The 23,408-nt window shown below is 44.8% G+C and overlaps 1 protein-coding gene across 1 annotated transcript in view; it reads left to right on the top strand.

Annotated features, from left to right (window-relative positions):
* Positions 1-18,520, top strand: part of LOC311143733 (E3 ubiquitin-protein ligase SMURF2-like) — a 62,931-nt gene extending 44,411 nt beyond the window's left edge. Inside the window, exons 9-20 of the mRNA XM_084179608.1 lie at positions 358-442; positions 1,799-1,957; positions 2,122-2,175; positions 7,116-7,317; positions 8,953-9,056; positions 9,810-9,924; positions 10,562-10,740; positions 11,047-11,184; positions 11,439-11,559; positions 11,732-11,933; positions 15,811-15,886; positions 16,079-18,520. Coding sequence (XP_084035734.1) covers positions 358-442; positions 1,799-1,957; positions 2,122-2,175; positions 7,116-7,317; positions 8,953-9,056; positions 9,810-9,924; positions 10,562-10,740; positions 11,047-11,184; positions 11,439-11,559; positions 11,732-11,933; positions 15,811-15,886; positions 16,079-16,178 — 1,535 coding nt within the window. The 3' untranslated portion in view covers positions 16,179-18,520. The remainder of the gene's footprint in view (positions 1-357; positions 443-1,798; positions 1,958-2,121; positions 2,176-7,115; positions 7,318-8,952; positions 9,057-9,809; positions 9,925-10,561; positions 10,741-11,046; positions 11,185-11,438; positions 11,560-11,731; positions 11,934-15,810; positions 15,887-16,078) is intronic.
* Positions 18,521-23,408: the final 4,888 nt, after the last annotated feature.

The raw sequence follows: 23,408 nt of genomic DNA on the forward strand, positions 1-23,408 counted from the left end.
CTGTGATGAATGAGCTCACAGACAACAAACCCTCTTCTCCCCCCTATCAGCCCCGCAACTGGGATCCAAACTGACTCACTTCCTGCTTTTATCTCTGTCTGTATGATCTCTCTTACGCATGCACACACGCTCGGATCAAGATACGCACGCACGTTGGCGCACCAATGAAAATCCTCACCGTGGAAGAAATGTATAACTAACTTGTTTTCCTTATCATCCACTCACAACTCTCACTCATTTCTCTCTCACTCATCCCACTCTTTCACTCATCTCTCACATGTGTGCACTTGTCTGTAACCATTGCTCTGTACCTCCAATACCTGTATGATTACCCATGCTGTTGTTCCCCCCTTACAGAGCAGAGGACCACGCAGCAGGGCCAGGTGTACTTCCTCCACACCCAAACAGGAGTCAGCACATGGCACGACCCTCGAGTACCCAGGTATACCCACCACCCCTGTCTGAACACACAGTACCCAGGTATACCCACCACCACTGTCTGAACACACAGTACCCAGGTATACCCACCACCACTGTCTGAACACACAGTACCCAGGTATACCCACCACCACTGTCTGAACACACAGTACCCAGGTATACCCACCACCACTGTCTGAACACACAGTACCCAGGTATACCCACCACCCCTGTCTGAACACACAGTACCCAGGTATACCCACCACCCCTGTCTGAACACACAGTACCCAGGTATACCCACCACCACTGTCTGAACACACAGTACCCAGGTATACCCACCACCACTGTCTGAATACACACATACTCTCTGTACACTATACCCAGTTCACTCATTAAGTATTTCCAACACAAATTATTTAAGGCTGATGACAAAAACAGGATAATCTGGGATGCTGTAATGCAGGTTTGGGTGAGGGTGTTTTTATATAAACCATCACCTACCTCCACCTATGTTTCTGTCATGGGATGGACAAACATTGGCTAGCTATCCTCAGGTTCGATTCCCGGGATCACGCGTATATGAAATGAATGCACTCATGACTTTAAGCCACTTTGGATAAAAGCGTCTGCTAAATGGCATGTAAATGTCAATCACAGGGATCTGAAAGGATTCACAGCAGACACCTCTGGTATGACCTCTGCCTCGAGACCCTCAGCTCTCAGCACACAGCCTTCAGCCCTACTGTACATATGGCTCAAAGACTCCACTCACTCAGGCATGTGTGTCTTTATCGATTACCACAGGCCCAAAGAAGAACACACATCAACACGTCAGTGTACTGGGAATAGAGTCAATAGAAAGAAATTCAGTGATCGAAAAATACCTAGACATTGCTGTTCTCTTGCCCCCTTGAAATATGTGTGATAGATGGTGTTTTTCTTGCACTTCCTGCTATCCTATTGGTCACGCCACACCCTGGTTGTGTGTGCAGCAGATGCTGGGCTGCCAAGCTCCCAGTGCTGAGAGGCTTGGTCATTTGGCTGGGCCTCAGTCCAATAAGTCACTACCAGTGAAGTGGGTCTGCTGTAATTTCTTAAAGTTTCTCTCCACGGACACCAAAAGGAGTCCAGCTGAAAGGATTGCATGGCAGCAATAAATAATTTAGACGGGAAGAAGAAAAATGGAATAAAAGTGATGTTGTTTTGGAATCCTTTTCTCACGCCTCTTTGTTTCCCAGTTACTGTCAGCCTTGAGGTTTGCTTCATACCTTGACTTTGATTGGTCTTACGTCTCATTCTTTCTTTGATTATTTTTCATCTTTCTTTTGTCTTTCTTTTCTGCCCTTCACCTCTGACTGTGTTGTGTATTTGTGGTTCCCAGAGACCTGAGTAATGTAAACTGTGAGGAGCTGGGCCCACTGCCCCCGGGCTGGGAGATCAGGAACACAGCCACCGGCCGGGTCTACTTTGTGGACCACAACAACCGCACCACACAGTTCACAGACCCGCGACTCTCCGCCAACCTGCATCTAGTCCTCAAGTGAGTATCGGGTTATACCAGTGCCACAAATTAAACATGGTCCAGAGCTACATAACAGCCCAGATTAAATGAGAAGTAGTTGAGGGAGAACTGTAATGTATGACTGGCTGGCAGTGTGGCTGTGTAACTGTTGTTTAACTGTTGTTTTGTTTTGTGTTCTGCAGCCCAAGCCCCAATGGTTCCCGTAGTGGCATCGAAATTCAGAATAGTCAGATCAGGTGAGGCCCTCTATTTCCCCCGTCTATTCTCTATTCTGTGGCCGACCTCTATTTCTCCAACACTTGGTTCTGGGGAGACAGAACAGACTGCACACAGACAGATACACACACAGACATATTGACTCCCCCACCTCAGGATGTTTTACAGAGTCCAGTGCCAAGGTGTGTTAAACACCTTTTGGGGTTCAGCTATCAGAGAAGCCTTTCTCCTGTGCATACACTCTCTCTCACACACTACCACACACAACCTCACCCATCCAGACACACACACACTGCACGCACAAGGCTGAATTCCACCGCCCTGCAGCGGTTTTGATCATGCAGGGGTTTTAGCACACAATCCGTCACAAAGCTGGTTTTGGCTCGACATCAGATAGCAATGTGGAAACCAAGACTGATGTGTCTGTGGCTGAGGAGCGTCTTACGTCCAGGAAATGGAGCATAAATTTGATGCCCGAGTCAATGAATTGTGTGTGTGATAGTGTGTTTTGGTGTGTGTCGTGGCAGTGTGTGCGTGCGCGCGCTTCAGAATTTCTCCTCGCAGCTGTTCAAATACAGGCCATGTAACGATAGCTGCAGCATTACCCGCAGTGCAGTGTAAAGGTGGAGCAGAGTACGGGAGGCTTCGGTGGGCCTCCTCCGTCTGACCTCATTCCTGTTCCGTGCAGGGAGAGGCGGAATGCATCGATGGAAAGATCTGGTGTTATTTTCCCCTGTTCTGACAGATCAAAGAACGTGTTTGGGACTTTGGTGCTTTTTCTTTTTCTGCGGTCCTCTGAAAACCTTATAAAAACCCAGGCTGGCAAGCCATGTATGTTTGTAATGCAGGAATCTAGTCTTAAGCACAATAATGTCCAGATGTGTGAAAAGCAGTACACAGTGTTTCTCCTCTTTTAAAAAAAACACTGGTCCGATTTATTATTTCACTTTAAACTTGAGAATTAGAGTTTTCTAGGTTATTGATGTCTTTGTTTGAGAGGAATAATTGTATCGAAATGAGAGGCGTTTAAGCAGAGCCAAGAGCGGATCTGTGGCCATTAGAATGATGTACGATGGGCCCTGGGTCCAGCCACATACCTTCCCTGGGTTCTGCTTTAAAGGGAGAAACCCTTGACTTTGACTTGGAGAACCTAAGGCTGCATTTACACAGGCAGCCCAATTCTGATATTTTTTCCTCTAATTGGTATTTTGACCAATCACATCAGATCTTTTTCGGAGCTGATCTGATTGATCAAAAGACCAATGAATGAAAGAAATATCAGAATTAGGCTGTCTGTGTAAACGCAGCCGACGGGATCTCTAGGTGTGCGCTAATGTAACACGCATTGGGTGGTGGCTCAGAGGTTTGGAGCGTGCTAAGTCTGCTGGTTAGTAGAGGGCTCATGGGCCTGACCCAGTCTGACTGGATCATTATACATTTACATTTACATTTTAGTCATTTAGCAGACGCTCTTATCCAGAGCGACTTACAGTTAGTGAGTGCATACATTATTTTTATTTTTTTTTCATACTGGCCCCCCGTTGCAAACGCCATGCTCTACGAACTGAGCTACATCCCTGCCGGCCATTCCCTCCCCTACCCTGGGCCAATTGTGCGCCACCCCATGGGTCTCCCGGTCGCGGCCGGCTACGACAGAGCCTGGATTCGAACCAGGATCTCTAGTGGCACAGCTAGCACTGCGATGCAGTGCCTTAGACCACTGCGCCACTCGGGAGGTAAATCATCCTATCTGAGAATACCTTCTCTGATTTTGTCCCCTCACTGACCGGTGTGGAGCAGAGAAGCTGGACTCTGGCTGAGACGAGGGGTGGGAGTGACATTCCAACCAGCGACAAAACTCTGGAAAAGATATCAGAAGGCCGGCATGGTTTTCCATCAAGACATCTGCCTTTTATCAAGGCAAACTATTTCAGAAATTCTCACCCCTCATGCTGTCATCCCACAAAAATGTTTGATATATACGTGTCCTTCAAGCTTATCGTTTATTACCCCTTTTATTTGCTAAAGACATTGCCTCAGCGAGCCACAATACGTTTTTGGTTAAACCCACCCTGTGATGTTGCAATCTCCTGACTCTAAGCCTGGTCACTGGACAATAGGTAACAAAATCCCTGTCTGGCCTTAAGACCTGGCTTCAGGTCTGCCCTCTGAGCACTGAAGATCAGTTCCCAGGGGTCTAGCGTTCTCTAGCTTTACACTGAGTTTTTACATTTACATTTTAGTCATTTAGCAGACACTCTTATCCAGAGCGACTTACAGTTAATGAGTGCATACATTTTCATACTGGCCCCCCGTGGGAAACGAACCCACAACCCTGGCGTTGCAAGCGCCAAGCTCTACCAACTGAGCTACAACTGTATTACTGTCTGAGCATATCATTACAGTGTCTTCAGAAGGTAACACACCACGCCATCTTACTCTCTTAAAAGGAGTTTGAAAAATAGATAAATAATGCACACTAGTCAGTGTGTGTGTGTGTGTGACGGGCAGGAATGTCTGATTTATGCGTGAAAGTGGAGGGAGTGCTGCTCTGTGGCTCAGTGCCTCTCCTCTCCCTGTCTGAGTTGTCCTCTCTGTTTGGGTGCTGTCCGGAGGCATCCCTTCCTGCCTCCACCCTCTCCCCTCTTTCCCTCCCTCCCTCTGTCTAGTCTGCAGGAAATAAATGGATTGAGGAGGAGGACTGGAGTGCCCTATGGGGCCCTGTGGCTTTCTGGGATAGCAGGGAGTGGCCAATCCAGCTCAGCTAGACGAGGCCAAAGACAGTGGGAGCCTAGAGCAGTCACTCCTTAGAATAAGCTGTCACCATGTATTATGGTGTGTGTGTATATAAAGATCAGGATGACTGCTATATGACTATCAATTACTTCTGCTCAGTGTATGATCCTCCAAACAAATCTTTTTGAGAGCTGTGATTGGGTATTTGCCATATTTGATCACATTATACCTAATAAAAGGTTGTCTGGTTTGTATAGTACAGTGAACGGCAGGTGTTTAGTAGCTGTCCCAGACAGAAATAGATTTGCTGAGTTGTTAGAAATGACTGGATTTCAGTGGTTTTGGCCTATCCAATATTATATGATCCTGTACTTTTTGGGCCTAGGTAAATCCATTTAGTCCAGGATGGGTTGTTGCTCCATGATTCTCCTGTCACAGACTCTCTGCCCCCCTCTCACACTTATCCACACACTTAAGGCGTCAGCATGCGTCAGTTCAGCTGGCGGCTAGGCGAACCAAACGAGTGTGCTCACATACTCCTTTTAAAGACCTTTGCTTGAAAAATGAGAAAAAGTGGCAATAGTACTGTTTGTCCATTTTGAGATGCCGTAGCCAGTATACACTTCCTCAAAATAGTCAGAATTAATCTAAGATAACTCAAGAAATCTGTTATTAATTTAGATGTTTTTGCTGAGGAGATCTTAGTCACGCAATTTTACATCTAACTAAGATGTTTGGTGCAGTATTTCTAAATGAAAAAATGTGCATGAAAATGAGTCGTCTCTGGTTAAATGACAAGACTTTACTGAAGAATCCCTACTGTTGACCAATCACCGGCGAAGGGGCGTAGATTTCGGCGACTGACTTCGGCTTGCCTCAAGAAAACATTTTGTGTGCCCAAACAACCATGTCACAAAATGCTGTCATAATATATGCACAAACTCTTCCAAACTGTTTCAGCTGGGAAGCATGCGAACATCTTTACACACTCTGCCCATCTCTCTCACACACACACACACACACACTCTCTCTCTCGCACACACACACAACCCTTTGTGGCTGGCTGTACAGTCTGGTGTTTATAACCCTGCTCAGGGGGTGAGCGTGCCCGCTATGCCCCACTAAAGTGCAAAAGGCCAGAATGCAAATAATCCTCCAGCGCTGGCTCCATAACGGGCCTTTTGATTCTCTCTGTGTGTCTGAGCAGAAGAGCCTTCCACCAACCCTGCTGTGGTTCAGAAGTTCACTCTCAGGCCAGAGGTTTGGGCAGGAGTAAAGGATCTCGTTCACTACCACCGCAGATCATATTCATAGCCTGTCTTTTGATTTGGAGGTTAACCGCTCTACTGCACTGATGTTTTATCACAGTTACAGCCACCCACTGAGGTGGTCTTCTTAGCTTTTAGGAACCCTAGAGACCTTGGTTGTTCATTTATTGGTTTCCTATAGTCAGCAACACGTATCCTCTTATGAAGGAACTTGCACTGAAATGTCACTCCTGTTAATAAACAAATAAAGAACCTTTCTGAACAATTTAAGCTGACGACATGAGGTCTATGGACACCCTCATTGAACCCTCACTGCTCAGTGCAGAATGAGGCAGACACTGAATCTATTTGCTGAAGTCTCTTGCTGTGGCCACAGTTTGCTTCTCCCCTGTAGAACTGTCTATTTTCTCTCTGTCTGTGCCATGCCATCTCTCTCTGTGAGACCACCGTGGGGCCAGCGCCGGAGGGGGTTGGCATGGCACACACCTGTGAGCTGGCAGAGCCCAGCACGGCAGGAGCCCACAGCCCAGTGGAGCTGCCCACGAGGAGCGTCCGACAGGGCCGTTTGTATGGAGAGCTTGGCGGGGTGTGGAGGAAGGGCCACTGGCTGCACCACACCTCTGTCCTGTTAACAGACAGACAATGTGGCTCCACGGACACATCACACCACCCTCTGGCTCTGCCCCCTCCTGTGTGAGTGTTCAGAAATACCACCTCCACCTATGTCTGTGGGCACATGGCAGCTTGTTTGACTTGATGTGCTTCCCAGATGACCTCAGTGTGTTTACCTCTCGTTCTCCAGTCAGCAAAAGGAGGGAGACAGAATTCCTGCCTGGCTGTATTTTCTAGGTTTTCTCTTTTTTTTTTTGTGGTGGTTTACTTTTGTGTACCTGTACGTGTTGTTACGACCCCAAGTCTCAACAATAATTTCTCTCTCTCTCTATCTCTATCCCCAGCCGTCAGAACCAGCTGAAGGACCAGGCGCAGCAGGCACTGGTGTCTCCAGGTAATCTGCCAGAGGAGGCAGAGTGCCTCACGGTGCCCAAGTACAAGAGGGACCTGGTGCAGAAGCTGAAGATCCTCCGCCAGGAGCTGTCCCAGCAGCAGCCCCAGGCAGGCCACTGCCGTATGGAGGTGTCCCGCGAGGAGATCTTTGAGGTGAGACCGTCAAATTAGTGTTATACCCTCAGTTCTTAAACACAACCAGCATTGTTGAGTCTTTAATTAGTATTACTGAAGAGGTTGGCTATCCCGATCCTGAAGGAAAGCATCAACTCTGGACATTTTCCTCGCTGTCATTTACACCTGCAAAAGTTTATTATACCTGATATTTTACCTCACTTTCTAAACTCAGGCAATGATTTTCCCATCCTCTTCTTCCCTCTCCTCTCAAGGTCGTTGCTCGTCATGTTTCTGTCACGGCGTTATCCACCACGCTATTATCTATGATGTGTGAAGAGAGTATGTTCATATCCAAAGCAGACCTCTTGTTTGAAATAAGGCTTTTGTGAAGTGCACTCACTTCCCAGTGGGGGAGGTTTTCTAGTTTGGGAGGTGTGGAGCCTCCTCAGAGCAACAACACCTGCAACAGACTACATGACCCTCATTAAATATGTGATGGAATGTGCTGGAACATCCTTGTCTGTTAATCTGGAAGACATTTTTGTTGGCTGATCTCAACACGAAAGGGAGAGGGGGGTGGATTTTAAGGCTAGACATAACTTAATCGCTTTTCTGGACACGCCGAGCTGTTAGAAATACAGCTGTGTGGGCAAGTGTCAGCTGGTGGACTGTCAAGCTGTCTTAGTGTGTACATTCTATTAAAGATAAGAGGGCCTTATTTCTTTGGCGTCACCGCTGACACATCCTCAGTGTAACTGGAGGGCACAGTGGACCAGCTATGGGGAGAAAGCAGTGTTGTTGTTCCACTCTTCTGTTCTGTCTGTTTATTATTATTATCCTCCCAATCCACTTTTAATGAGACTGTCCCTGACACTTAACTAGCTTGGGCCTGCGTCTGCAGCTCTGTGCATGTGGGGTGAACGCACCAACCCAGAGTGGCGTGTAATGATCCCAGACTCTTGAGTGCCAAGGGGAAAGTTTGTTACTAAAACACTGCTGTCTAATGTTCTACAGAAGCCCCCTCTGGCGAGGAACATGAGGAGTGTTTCTCATCATTGTTTCAGGACAGTTCCTTCTTCTCTTTGTTTTTTTTGTCTTCAGCTTGAAGCAATTTGGAATTGCACAGGTCTTTGGTCATTGGTTTGCATGTTTAGGACAGGCAGACAGGCCGGGCTTCTCCAGACTCATACTCTGTATTCCTACCCCGCTTCCCATGAGCCACTGAGACTTGGACACTGGTGGGGGGGAGGGGGAGGGGGAGGGGGGGTGCAGTATTGAGAGACTCACGGGATCTCTTGGTGGAATGTGTCACGTTGGGGAATGTCCTCTTATCGCCCCCACCTCCTGATAATGCGCTTTGATTAAGGTTGGACTGGACACTCAGGTTACTTTGGCAGGGGAGGAGAGGGTGTACATCATCGCTAGGCAGGCAGGGGCCAGCCAGGCTGGTCCTAAATGACAGAGCACACAAATGTTTATTCTTTGGCTCGGTCCCCAGAGCCAGCGTCACTCACACAGACATTACAGCGCAGATAGAGGCCTCCCTCTGGGCACAGGCCCTGGACTGTACAGTATATACCAGATGGTCTCTGGAAGTACTCAGTAGGTTTGGGGGTGCAGTCCTCCATCCCAGTCCCGTTCGTTACAAAGGTGTCTCTGTATGTATTACAGGAGTCTTACCGCCAGGTGATGAAGATGAGGCCGAAGGACCTGTGGAAGAGACTGATGGTGAAGTTTAAAGGGGAGGAGGGGCTGGACTACGGAGGAGTGGCCAGGTAGGAATCCACAACAAAGCATGTGGAAAAAATAACAAATATGCATCATCATGGAACTAAGAAGATGTTTATTGTGTGTTAGAGAAGTAAATGCACCAAGTCTGGAACCAACAGGACCCTGAACAGCTTCTACCCCAAGCCATAAGACTACTAACTAGTTAACCAAATAGCTACCTGGACTATCTGCATTGACCCTCTTTGCACCAACTCTTTTGACTCATCACATACGTTACTGTTTATTATCTATCCTGTTTTCTAGTCACTTTATACCTAAATGAACATATCTCCCTCAATTGCCTCGTACCCCTGCACATCCACTCAGTACTGGTAGCCCGCGTATACAGCTAAGTTATCGTTACTCATTGTGTATTTATTCCTCGTGTTATTATTTGTTCTATATTTTTCTCTGTGCATTGTTGGAAGGGCCCGTAAGTACGCATTTTTACACACACACACAAGTAAGTCTACACCTGTTGTTTAGGAAGCATGTGACAAATAACGTTTGATTTGATTTTGATTTGAATGCCAACATCTGCTGAAACAAGGTTGTCCCCCAAGTGGTAATATTGATTTAAAGCACCCAATCTGAGCATTATACATCTGCTTTTTAAATTGTCATGGAGCATTCACTTTCTGAAATTGATGTTCCCTGCCTTGAAAAAATATTGAATGGACCAAGAGATTTCACAATGGATGTTCTCATCGTCTGTCTCTCTCTTTATCTGTCCCTTTCTGTGTCTCCTGTGTGTACAGGGAGTGGCTGTATCTGCTGTCCCATGAGATGCTGAATCCGTACTACGGCCTGTTCCAGTATTCCCGCGATGACATCTACACCCTGCAGATTAACCCCGACTCGGCCGTCAACCCGGTGAGTCAGAGACCCAGACGCCGCCACCAGCCCGCCCCGCCCCGCTGTGATGTGAAAGACGAGGTCACACGGACAGCTCATCTGCTCTAGTCTTGCACAATCTCTCTCTCTCTCGCTCTCCTCTGCCTATTTGTTTGGCCCTGCACCTATCAACTGTTCTCATGCTAGATCCTAGAGCTCCTGGATACTGGTGATGAGTTAGGCAACTCTTTATCTGCGGTTTTGAGACTCTTTACTGCCTCTATAGCATTTGGTTGTTAAATCCATCATAAGGGAAATATTTTACAATGGCAAATAGTTTGCATGCTGCTGCTCACCTTTTGAGTCTTAACCTTTGTTAGGATTACGTACTGCAATAAATTCCCAGCTGTAAGAACAACAGGTATTTATTATTTACCAAGGGCCCAATCCTAACTTGAGACATGCGTGAGGAAATCTGATTTATTGCGCAAATCTCCCATCGACATCAATGCATGACTTAAGAAAATGTTTGAGTTGCATGCATGCATCTTAAGTTAGGATTCTGCCTTGAGTTGCTAAATCTTGGTAATTCTCAGAAGACTGGGAGATGCAATGTTAAATTGATGTACTATGAAGTGTTTAAGAGGACTAAAGGTGATTCTGTCTACCTCCCCAGGAGCACCTGTCCTACTTCCACTTTGTGGGTCGTATTATGGGCATGGCGGTGTTCCACGGCCACTACATAGACGGGGGCTTCACCCTGCCCTTCTACAAACAGCTGCTGGGGAAACCCATCACCCTGGACGACATGGAGTCAGTCGACCCAGACCTCCACAACAGCCTCGTCTGGATCCTGTGAGTAGGAAGGAAATCGGAAAAACATCCTCACACAGACCAAGATGCGCTCACAGAGATTAACATGGTTTTTAATTGCGATAGATTGTAATAGCTCATTATCTTTTCATAGGGTAATAATTTGGTGTATGTGAACTATAACATCTACTGGTGTACGTTTAAAGTCCCTAAAATAACCACTCATGATCATGTAGCTACACATGATGAGCTCTTCAGCTGTACTTTGATCCATACATACATTAACATTCCCCCTCCCCCAGCACCATCTCTCTCTAACCCCCCTGTCTGTCTCTCTGTCTCTCTCAGGGACAATGACATCACAGGGGTGTTGGACCACACCTTCTGTGTGGAGCACAATGCCTACGGGGAGATCATCCAGCACGAACTCAAACCCAACGGCAAAATCATCCAGGTCACCCAGGACACCAAGAAGGAGTATGTCAGGTGAGTACTCCCCCACTGCCCCTCCTCACCACACAGGAAAAGGGTTGTGCTAGCAGTCGACAGTCAAGCCCAGTAGGGAGGAGATACTGTTTGGATATCAGATGAGTTTAGCTGCATGTGACCAGCTACAGTTAACTGACCTAGGATCAGTGAGTACAGTACATGTGAAGAGGCTCAGAACCATGCTGATGTGAAGGCAAAGCCTTGATGTTCCAGTATGAATCATAGATCTCTGACTCTCTTTCTCCCTCCAGACTGTATGTGAACTGGCGTTTCCTGCGAGGCATCGAGGCTCAGTTCCTGGCCCTGCAGAAGGGCTTCAACGAGGTCATCTCCCAGCACCTCCTCAAGGCCTTCGACGAGAAAGAGCTGGAGGTATGAATGAGACACATCCCCCAGACTAGCAGTACTTAGCTTCACTGTCCATTCTTTAGAAAATGGCTACATTCTCCATCCACAAGTGGACATCATCATTTTCCACATCCATTTTCTCCCTACAGTTTCCCTTTGACTTTCATTTCACATTCTCTCCCTCTCTCCACCTCAGCTCATAGTGTGTGGCCTGGGTAAGATCGACATCAACGACTGGAAGTCCAACACGCGGCTGAAGCACTGCACCCCCGACACCAACATCGTCAAGTGGTTCTGGAAGGCCGTGGAGTCGTACGATGAGGAGCGCCGGGCCAGGTTGCTGCAGTTTGTCACCGGCTCCTCCAGGGTCCCTCTGCAAGGCTTCAAAGCCCTCCAAGGTACCCTCACATCACTCACCCTCCTGGGACATGTACAGTAGCTACAGTTGAAGTCGGAAGTTTACATACACCTTAGCCAAATACATTTAAACTCAGTTTTTCACAATTCCTGACATTTAATCCTAGTAAAAATTCCCTGTCTTAGGTCAGTTAGGATCACCACTTTATTTTAAGAATGTGAAGTGGGTCAGAAGTTTACATACACTCAATTAGTATTTGGTAGCATTGCCTTTAAATTGTTTAACTTGGGTCAAACGTTTCGGGTAGCCTTCCACAACCTTCCCACAATAAGTTGGGGGAATTTGGCCCATTCCTCCTGACAGTGCTGGTGTAACTGAGTCAGGTTTGTAGGCCTCCTTGCTCGCACACGCTTTTTCAGTTCAGACCACAAATGATCTATAGGATTGAGGTCAGGGCTTTGTGATGGCCACTCCAATACCTTGACTTTGTTGTCCTTAAGCCATTTTGCCACAACTTTGGAAGTATGCTTGAGGTCATTGTCCATTTGGAAGACCAATTTGATGTCTTGAGATGTTGCTTCAATATATCCACATCATTTTCCTTCCTCATGATGCCATCTATTTTGTGAAGTGCACCAGTCCCTCCTGCAGCAAAGCACCCCCACAGCATGATGCTGCCACCCAGTGCTTCACGGTTGGGATGGTGTTCTTCGGCTTGCAAGCAACCCCCTTTTTCCTACAAACATAACGATGGTCATTATGGCCAAACAGTTCTATTTTTGTTTCATCAGACCAGAGGACAGTTCTCCAAAAAGTGCTATCTTTGTCCCCATGTGCAGTTGCAAACCGTAGTCTGGCTTTTCTATGGCGGTTTTGGAGCAGTGGCTTCTTCCTTGCTGAGCGGCCTTTCAGGTTATGTCGATATAGGCCTCGTTTTACTGTGGATATAGATACTTTTGTACCTGTTTCCTCCAGCATCTTCACAAGGTCCTTTGCTGTTGTTCTGGGATTGATTTGCACTTTTCGCACCAAAGTACGTTCATCTCTAGGAGACAGAACGCGTCTCCTGCCTGAGCGGTATGACGGCTGCGTGTTCCCTGGTGTTTATACTTGCGTACTATTGTTTGTACAGATGAACGTGGTACCTTCAGGCGTTTGGAAATTGCTCCCAAGGATGAACCCGACTTGTGGAGGTCTACCATTTTTTTTTTTTTTTTTTTGATTTTCCCATGATGTCAAGCAAAGAGGCACTGAGTTTGAAGGTAGGCCTTGAAATACATCCACAGGTATACCTCCAATTGACTCAAATGATGTCAATTAGCCTATTAGAAGCTTCTAAAGCCATGACATCATTTTCTGGAATTTTCCAAGCTGTTTAAAGGTAGAGTCAACTTAGTGTATGTAAACTTCTGACCCACTGGAATTGTGATACAGTGAAATAATCTGTCTGTAAACAATTGTTGGAAAGATTACTTGTGTCATGCACAAAGTAGATGTCCTAACCGACTTGCCAAACTATAGTTTGTAAACAAGAAATTTGTGGAGTGGTTGAAAAACAAGTTTTAATGACTCCGACCTACAGTGGGGAGAACAAGTATTTGATACACTGCCGATTTTGCAGGTTTTCCTACTTACAAAGCATGTAGAGGTCTGTAATTTTTATCATATGTACACTTCAACAGTGAGAGACGGAATCTAAAACAAAAATCCAGAAAATCACATTGTATGATTTTTAAGTAATTAATTTGCATTTTATTGCATGACATAAGTATTTGATACATCAGAAAAGCAGAACTTAATATTTGGTACAGAAACCTTTGTTTGCAATTACAGAGATCATACGTTTCCTGTAGGTCTTGACCAGGTTTGCACACACTGCAGCAGGGATTTTGGCCCACTCCTCCATACAGACCTTCTCCAGATCCTTCAGGTTTCGGGGCTGTCGCTGGGCAATACGGACTTTCAGCTCCCTCCAAAGATTTTCTTTTGGGTTCAGGTCTGGAGACTGGCTAGGCCACTCCAGGACCTTGAGATGCTTCTTACGGAGCCACTCCTTAGTTGCCCTGGCTGTGAGTTTCGGGTCATTGTCATGCTGGGAGACCCAGCCACGACCCATCTTCAATGGTCTTACTGAGGGAAGGAGGTTGTTGGCCAAGATCTCGCGATACATGGCCCCATCCATCCTCCCCTCAATATGGTGCAGTCGTCCTGTCCCCTTTGCAGAAAAGCATCCCCAAAGAATGATGTTTCCACTGCCATGCTTCACGGTTGGGATGGTGTTTTTGGGGTTGTACTCATCCTTCTTCTTCCTCCAAACACGGCGAGTGGAGTTTAGACCAAAAAGCTCTATTTTGTCTCATCAGACCACATGACCTTCTCCCATTCCTCCTCTGGATCATCCAGATGGTCATTGGCAAACTTCAGACGGGCCTGGACATGCGCTGGCTTGAGCAGGGGGACCTTGCGTGCGCTGCAGGATTTTAATCCATGACGGCGTAGTGTGTTACTAATGGTTTTCTTTGAGACTGTGGTCCCAGCTCTCTTCAGGTCATTGACCAGGTCCTGCCGTGTAGTTCTGGGCTGATCCCTCACCTTCCTCATGATCATTGATGCCCCACGAGGTGAGATCTTGCATGGAGCCCCAGACCGAGGGTGATTGACCGTCATCTTGAACTTCTTCCATTTTCTAATAATTGCGCCAACAGTTGTTGCCTTCTCACCAAGCTGCTTGCCTATTGTCCTGTAGCCCATCCCAGCCTTGTGCAGGTCTACAATTTTATCCCTAATGTCCTTACACAGCTCTCTGGTCTTGGCCATTGTGGAGAGGTTGGAGTCTATTTGATTTGAGTGTGTGGACAGGTGTCTTTTATACAGGTAACGAGTTCAAACAGGTGCAGTTATTACAGGTAATGAGTGGAGAACAATCAATCAATCAATCAATTTTATTTTATATAGCCCTTCTTACATCAGCTAATATCTCAAAGTGCTGTACAGAAACCCAGCCTAAAACAGGAGGGCTTCTTAAAGAAAAACTAACAGGTCTGTGAGAACTGGAATTCATACTGGTTGGTAGGTGATCAAATACTTATGTCATGCAATAAAATGCAAATGAATTACTTAAAAATCATACAATGTGATTTTCTGGATTTTTGTTGTAGATTCCGTCTCTCACAGTTGAAGTGTACCTATGATAAAAATTACAGAACTCTACATGCTTTGTAAGTAGGAAAACCTGCAAAATCGGCAGTGTATCAAATACTTGTTCTCCCCACTGTAAGTGTATGTAATCTTCCGACTTCAACTGTACATAGCTAGGTTCTCAGTGTTTCACTGCACTTCACTGGTGGAGTTGCTTGCTAGATAGCCCTTGTCCACCCCCTATAGGCATGTAATATTGATTATGACGGCTTATGACGTTTGTTATGACAGCGTAACAAATGTTTATGCCAGAGGGAGATGGGTGAGCGTTGTTTGTATTCTACTCTACTGTACCCCGAGTCAGCTCAGCAGGCATTGAGTGAGAGCAGGGCCTCAGAGTGTGTTGTTGTTGCCTGAGCTGAACCCTCTGTGCAGAGCAGGCTGAGCAGAGTCCAGTGGTTTAGTGGGTCCAGTCTGGCAGACAGGATGCCCAGAGAGCACCCAGGCGTGCGGAACACACTGTGATCCACTGCTCTTCCTGTCTGACATGCCGCTTCACGCCACTCTTCCACCTTACATAACAGGACCATCACTGCTGCTGGTCTAAATACCAGGGTCCACGCAGGCCAACAACAACATACACAAACCCTGTGCTCTTTGTGCCCACACTTGGCGCCGCTGAGTGCTGAGCAAGCTGTCCAGTACAGTACTGTCTTTTGTGTGTGAGTGAAGTGTGCTCTGCCGTTGTGCTTCACAGTAACTATGTTGATATGTTACAGGTGCTGCAGGCCCACGACTCTTCACCATCCACCAGATCGATGCCAGCTCCAACAACCTGCCCAAAGCCCACACCTGGTGAGTGTCTGCTCTGACCCTGCAGCTTGCCCTCCAGGCACAATGTATGCCTTTGTCAAAGCTGGGAAGGGCACTTTGATATATCAACATCATGGTTTAGGTTTCCACCCATGTATCTGTTAACCATGAACATAGAGAACTCCTAATACCAAAGGCTCATGCTCAAGTCTCTCTTGCCCTCTCTTTGTTCAGCTTCAACCGGATCGATATTCCTCACTACGAGCACTATGACAAGCTGTATGACAAGCTGCTCACTGCAATCGAGGAGACGTGTGGCTTTGCTGTGGAGTGAGACGCTGCTGATGCAGGGGTCGGCAGGAACAAGGAGTGGAGGAACTCGACCATGGTCAGACACCACCATCCAGTTCACCCAGGGGAGGGGGGCGTCTGCGGTCCAGTGGCCCAAGGACTCTCTCACCCACAATAGGGGCATGTGGCCAGGCCGAGGGGGGGAGGCAGAGGAGACGGAGCGAGTGGTCTCGTCTGTTTAGGGGTTTCCCCTCATCCCCCACCCCTCTTTTAAAAAAGAACCTTTTCAGCTGCTAATAACTCAGACTATTTACTAACTTGTGGAACCTGCAAAAATGGCTGGCTCTTTAAAAACAAAAAAAATTATATGTTCAGTTTTAGCATTCTAAAAATAGACAGTATTCCATGTAGCAAAGCACCATCTTACCAAGCAGAACATGAAGTCCACACCTAAACAAAACAATGGCCACATAAATAAGACTGGTATCACTGGTTTGATGGAGCACAGTGTTACCCACAGTTACCAACAACACTGAATGGTGCTTGGTATGTTTGGAGGCAGGGAATGAAGGGAGCATGAAGGCTCCTTAGCACCCCCTGGTGACTGAGTCCTCTTCTACCACTGAGGCCTTTCGTGGGGCATCTATCTTCACTCTGAGGCTGGACTTTGGAGCACATGTTCAGAACTTGACCTTATGGAGACAGACATGCAGGGCCCCACTGTCAACGACCCTCTCCAAAGAAAGCAGGGGCCTCTAGTTTTCAGATGCTACCTAGCAACCAGCGCTCCATTCCCAGAAACCAGTGTCTGACATCTAAGCTTGTTTGAAAATTAAATAAATAGCTTGAATGGTGTTATTTTTATATAATATGAAAATGAAACACTCAAATTATATATAATATATATATATAATTTATTTCTGTTATATTTCAGAAAGCTTTTGCCATTATATATAAAAATAAATAATACATGTTTTAAGTACTCAGTGTTACTGTTTAAATTATAGACAATTTGTGAAAGCAGAGTTAAGCTTGAATGAAGTTCACTTAGATTGCTGTGGGTGAAATCTTTACATAGCCTCTTTCCTACACAGTAAGTAGAGAGGTGGTCTTAAGGGCGGGTTGTCTTTAATACACACTGTCCTCTGAGTGCCATAGTACTTTTGACTGAATCTTTTCAACTATTTAGATATTAACCTGACCATTTAAATTCTAGTGACATCATCCAGTAGGTTCATGTGGTGGGGCATGTAAGATGAGTTCCATAGGCCTTTCTCATTGTTTCTTCATGGTGATCTGCTCTGTCCCCACAAAAGAATGGCTAAGAGTCCCTGCTACCCTGATGCATTTTGTTAAGTAAAGATTACACATGTTTGAGATCTTTTGTAAGTGCTACTCTTGTCATTTTGGCAAATAACTACTACTACCTTCCGGTTATGGTCTTCTGGTGCTAAATACAGCAGCAGTTTGCTAATTTCTTTAAATATATTAGCAACCAGTCTCATACCTGGGGCTGAGATGGGCGCATAGCAAACTACATACAAAAAGTTGCAATGAATTGAACAAACATAACTCAGACCTCAAGCCACATTCTCAGGAGATGTCATATTATTTGTTGTATTATTTGGGAGCTGACGTGGTCAGATACAAAACTTTTCCTCTGTAATGGTTGAATGTCTTCTACAGTACATTATGTTCAGCGGCTATAAAGTCCAAAGTCCACAGTTGTCATATGAAATGTAACCCAACAGTAGACATTGACATGTGATTGTTGGTTTTCTATATCTCCATATTGGCTATAATTTAAATCTGAATGAATGAGATGAACCCCCTAATTCTACTCACCTGAACCTAGCTCTCCAAGTATGGATTTGGGGGAGAACATATTTATTTTCTACTCATTCAAACAAATTGTTGAATGTTTTCTTTTTTTTTTTAAGGCTGCCTGGATCACACAACCTGTAATTTATCTTTTAACTTAAGTTTTTTTAAATGCACACATACAGAACTATTTGTCGCCTTATGTAATAGGTGACTTCTATCTATTTACCAGATAGGTTATGGACTGATTTGATTTTATATGTAAACATATTCATTTACTTTAAAATGCACAAAAAGATCCCTCTACAGTCTGTTTCTTACACAAAATCTCTCTGCATTACTCCATAGCTGCCTCCCTGAAGAATGGAACTTTTTAATAATAAGTCAAATTTGAGATGCAGTTTTTTGTTGCTTCATTTTTTTGCATGATCCACTAGCAGGACTATATCTCTTATAGCTGACTGATGCAATTAGATGTACTTAACACTATAATTTTTGTAAGAGTGTTTTATTTTTGTGTGTAATTGGTTCTAATTAAACTTGCCTTTGTCTAATGAAATGAGATCTGTGGCTGTGCCTTGTCTTTTGTCGGTTTTGGGGGGCTTTCAAAGGATTTGGGGTGAATTTCGTTATTGTGAAGACAAAACACATGCAGTTTTTTTTTATTGTATTTTAGCCTGGGTATTTTGGGTTGCATCTGATATAACTCCTCAAATCAAATTGTATTGGTCGCGTACACATATTTAGCAGATGTTAACGCAGGTGCAGCAAAATGCTTATGTTTCTAGCTCCAACAGTGCAGTATACCTAACAATACACACAAATCCCCAAAATAAGAAAGGAATTAAGTAATATCAGAGCGAAAAATGTTAGTCCGGAGAATGAAAATAAATATATATATATATATATACACACACACAGCTGTGGAAAAAATTAAGAGACCACTGCAAATGTTTGTTAAATCAGCATCTCTACATGTATGACAGCCATTCCATTCCCATGTCTGTTGAATTCCAACACAGGCACACCTCATTCTACTGAATTAGGTACTGATTAGGTGATCACCTTTAACCAAATCTTATTTAACGAAGAAAAGTATAAAAACCACTGCTGTGGTCATCACTATCCTCTTGCAATAGGACCAGCTGGATGGCAAAAACAGTGCTAATAGTACCTCAAAAGTAATATTAATCAAAACATAACTATTGACCATGCCAAAAGAGTTGAAAAGGAAAGGTTTTGAGTGAGGAAAAGAAGGGTTCAATTCTGGCTTTACTGGCAGAGGGATACAGTGAGCGTCAGGTTGCTTCCATTCTTAAAATCAAAGACGGCGGTTCGTAAGAACAAAGTCAAGCAGCAGACATTGGGGACAACAAAGCTACAGACCGGCAGAGGGCGAAAACGACTATACTGACCGGGATGACCGCCAACTCATTCAAATGTCACTCAACAACTGTAGGATGACATCAAGTGACCTACAAAAATAATGGCAAACGGCAGCTGGGGTGAAGTGCACGGCGAGTTCGAAACAGGCTCCTAGGGGCAGGGCTGAAGTCGTGCAAAGCTAGAAAAAAGCCCTTCATCAATGAGAAGCAAAGAAGAGCCAGGCTGAGGTTTGCAAAAGACCATAAGGATTGGACCGTAGAGGACTGGAGTAAGGTCATCTTCTCTGATGAGTCCAATTTTCAGCTTTGCCCAACACCTGGTCGTCTAATGGTTCGACGGAGACCTGGAGAGGCCTACAAGCCAGTGTCTCGCACCCACTGTGAAATTTGGTGGAGGATCGGTGATGATCTGGGGGTGCTTCAGCAAGGCTGGAATTGGGCAGATTTGTCTTTGTGAAGGACGCATGAATCAAGCCACATATAAGGTTGTGCTGGAAGAAAACTTGCTTCCTTTTGCTCTGACATTGTTCCCCAACTCTGAGGATTGATATTTCCAGCAGGACAATGCGCCATGCCACACAGCCAGGTCAATCAAGGTGTGGATGGAGGACCACCAGATCAAGACCTTGTCATGGCCAGCCCAATCTCCAGACCTGAACCCCATTGAAAACTTCTGGAATGTGATCAAGAGGAAGATGGATGGTCACAAGCCATCAAACAAAGCCGAGCTGCTTGAATTGTTGCACCAGGAGTGGCATAAAGTCACCCAACATCAATGTGAAAGACTGGTGGAGAGCATGCCAAGACACATGAAAGCTGTGATTGAAAATCTGGGTTATTCCACCAAATACTGATTTCTGAACCCTTCCTAAGTTAAAACATTAGTATTGTGTTGTTTAAAAATGAACATGAACTTATTTTCTTTGCATTATTCGAGGTCTGACACACTACATATTTTTTGTTATTTTGACCAGTTGTCATTTTCTGCAAATAAATGCTCTAAATGACAATATTTTTATTTGGAATTTGGGAGAAATGTTGTCAGTAGTTTATAGAATAAAATAAATAAAATATGTTTACCCAAACACATACCTATAAATAGTAAAGCCAGAGAAACTGATAATTTTGCAGTGGTCTCTTACTTTTTTCCAGAGCTGTATATATATATATATATATATATATATATATATACACACATAGTACCAGTCAAAAGTTTTGGCACCTACTCATTCAAGGGTTTTTCTTTATTTTTACTATTTTCTACATTGTAGAATAATAGTGGAGACATCAAAACTATGAAATAACACATATAGAATAATGTAGTAAGCAAAAAAGTGTTAAACAAATCAAAAAATATTTTATATTTGAGATTCTTCAAAGTAGCTACCCTTTGCCTTAATGACAGCTTTGCATACTCTTGGCATTCTCTCAACCAGCTTCACCTGGAATGCATTTCCAACAGAGAGTTCCCACATATGCTGAGCACTTGTTGGCTGCTTTTCCTTCACTCTGCCGTCCGACTCATCCCAAACCATCTCAATTGGATTGAGGTCGGGGGATTATGGAGGCCAGGTCATCTGATGCAGCACTCTATCACTCTCCTTCTTGGTAAAATAGCCCTTACACAGCCTGGAGGGGTGTTGGGTCATTGTCCTGTTGAAAAACAAATAATAGTCCCACTAAGCCCAAACCAGATGTGATGGCGTATCGCTGCAGAATGCTGTGGTAGCCATGCTGGTTAAGTGTTTATTCTAAATAAATCACAGACAGTGTCACCAGCAAAGCACCATAACACCTCCTCCTCCTCCATGCTTTACGGTGGGAAATACACATGCGGAGATCATCCGTTCACCCACAGCGGTTGGAAACAAAAATCTCAAATTTGGACTCAAGACCAAAGTACAAATTTCCACCTAATGTCAATTGCTTGTGTTTCTTGGCCCGAGCAGGTCTCTTCTTCTAATTGGTGTCCTTTAGTAGTGGTTTCTTTGCAGCAATTCGACCATGAAGGCCTGATTCACACAGTCCCCTCTGAACAGTTGATATTGAGATGTGTCTGTGACTTGAATCTCTGTTAAGCATTTATTTGGGCTGCAATTTCTGAGGCTGTTAACTCTAATGAACTTATCCTCTGCAGCAGAGGTAACTTTGGGTCTTCCATTTCTGTGGCGGTCCTCATGAGAGCCAGTTTCATCATAGAGCTTGATGGTTTTTGCGACTGCACTTGAAGAAACTTTCAAAGTTCTTGAAATGTTCCATATTGACTGACCTTCATGTCTTAAAGTAAGGATGGACTGTTGTTTCTCTTTGCTTATTTGAGCTGTTCTTGCCATAATATGGACTTGGTATTTTACCAAATAGGGCTATCTTCTGTATACCACCCCTACCTTGTCACAACACAACTGATTGGCTCAAAAGCATTAAGAAGGAAATACATTCCACAAATAAACTTTTAAGAAGGCACACCTGTTAATTGAAATGCATTCCAGGTGACTACCTCATGAAGCTGGTTGAGAGAATTCAAGAGTGTGCAAAGCTGTCAAGGCGAAGGGTGGCTATTTGAAGAATCTCAAATATAAAATATATTTTGATTTGTTTAACACTTTTTTGGTTACTACATGATTCCATATGTGTTATTTCATAGTTTTGATGTCTTTACTATTATTCTACAATTTGAAAAATAGTAAAAATAAAGAAAAACCCTTGAATGAGTAGGTGTGTCCAAACCTTTGACTGGTAGTGTGTATGTATATACAGTGGGGAAAAAAGTATTTAGTCAGCCACCAATTGTGCAAGTTCTCCCACTTAAAAAGATGAGAGGGGCCTGTAATTTTCATCATAGGGACACGTCAACTATGACAGACAAAATGAGAAAAGAAAATCACATTGTAGGATTTTTTATGAATTTATTTGCTAATTATGGTGGAAAATAAGTATTTGGTCAATAACAAAAGTTTCTCAATTCTTTTTTATATACCCTTTGTTGGCAATGACACAGGTCAAACGTTTTCTGTAAGTCTTCACAAGGTTTTCACACACTGTTGCTGGTATTTTGGCCCATTCCTCCATGCAGATCTCCTCTAGAGCAGTGATGTTTTGGGGCTGTCGCTGGGCAACACGGACTTTCAACTCCCTCCAAAGATTTTCTATGGGGTTGAGATCTGGAGACTGGCTAGGCCACTCCAGGACCTTGAAATGCTTCTTACGAAGCCACTCCTTCGTTGCCAGGGCGGTGTGTTTGGGATCATTGTCATGCTGAAAGACCCAGCCACGTTTCATCTTCAATGCCCTTGCTGATGGAAGGAGGTTTTCACTCAAAATCTCACGATACATGGCCCCATTCATTCTTTCCTTTACACGGATCAGTCGTCCTGGTCCCTTTGCAGAAAAACAGCCCCAAAGCATGATGTTTCCACCCCCATGCTTCACAGTAGGTATGGTGTTCTTTGGATGCAATTCAGCATTCTTTGTCCTCCAAACACGACGAGTTGAGTTTTTACCAAAAAGTTATATTTTGGTTTCATCTGACCATATGACATTCTCCCAATCCTCTTCTGGATCATCCAAATGCACTCTAGCAAACTTCAGACGGGCCTGGACATGTACTGGCTTAAGCAGGGGGACACGTCTGGCACTGCAGGATTTGAGTCCCTGGCGGCGTAGTGTGTTACTGATGGTAGGCTTTGTTACTTTGGTCCCAGCTCTCTGCAGGTCATTCACTAGGTCCCCCCGTGTGGTTCTGGGATTTTTGCTCACCGTTCTTGTGATCATTTTGACCCCACGGGGTGAGATCTTGCGTGGAGCCCCAGATCGAGGGAGATTATCAGTGGTCTTGTATGTCTTCCATTTCCTAATAATTGCTCCCACAGTTGATTTCTTCAAACCAAGCTGCTTACCTATTGCAGATTCAGTCTTCCCAGCCTGGTGCAGGTCTACAATTTTGTTTCTGGTGTCCTTTGACAGCTCTTTGGTCTTGGCCATAGTGGAGTTTGCAGTGTGACTGTTTGAGGTTGTGGACAGGTGTCTTTTATACTGATAACAAGTTCAAACAGGTGCCATTAATACAG

The sequence above is a fragment of the Coregonus lavaretus genome (genome assembly GCF_964263955.1).
Source record: "Coregonus lavaretus genome assembly, chromosome: 2".
Lineage (NCBI taxonomy): Eukaryota > Metazoa > Chordata > Actinopteri > Salmoniformes > Salmonidae > Coregonus > Coregonus lavaretus.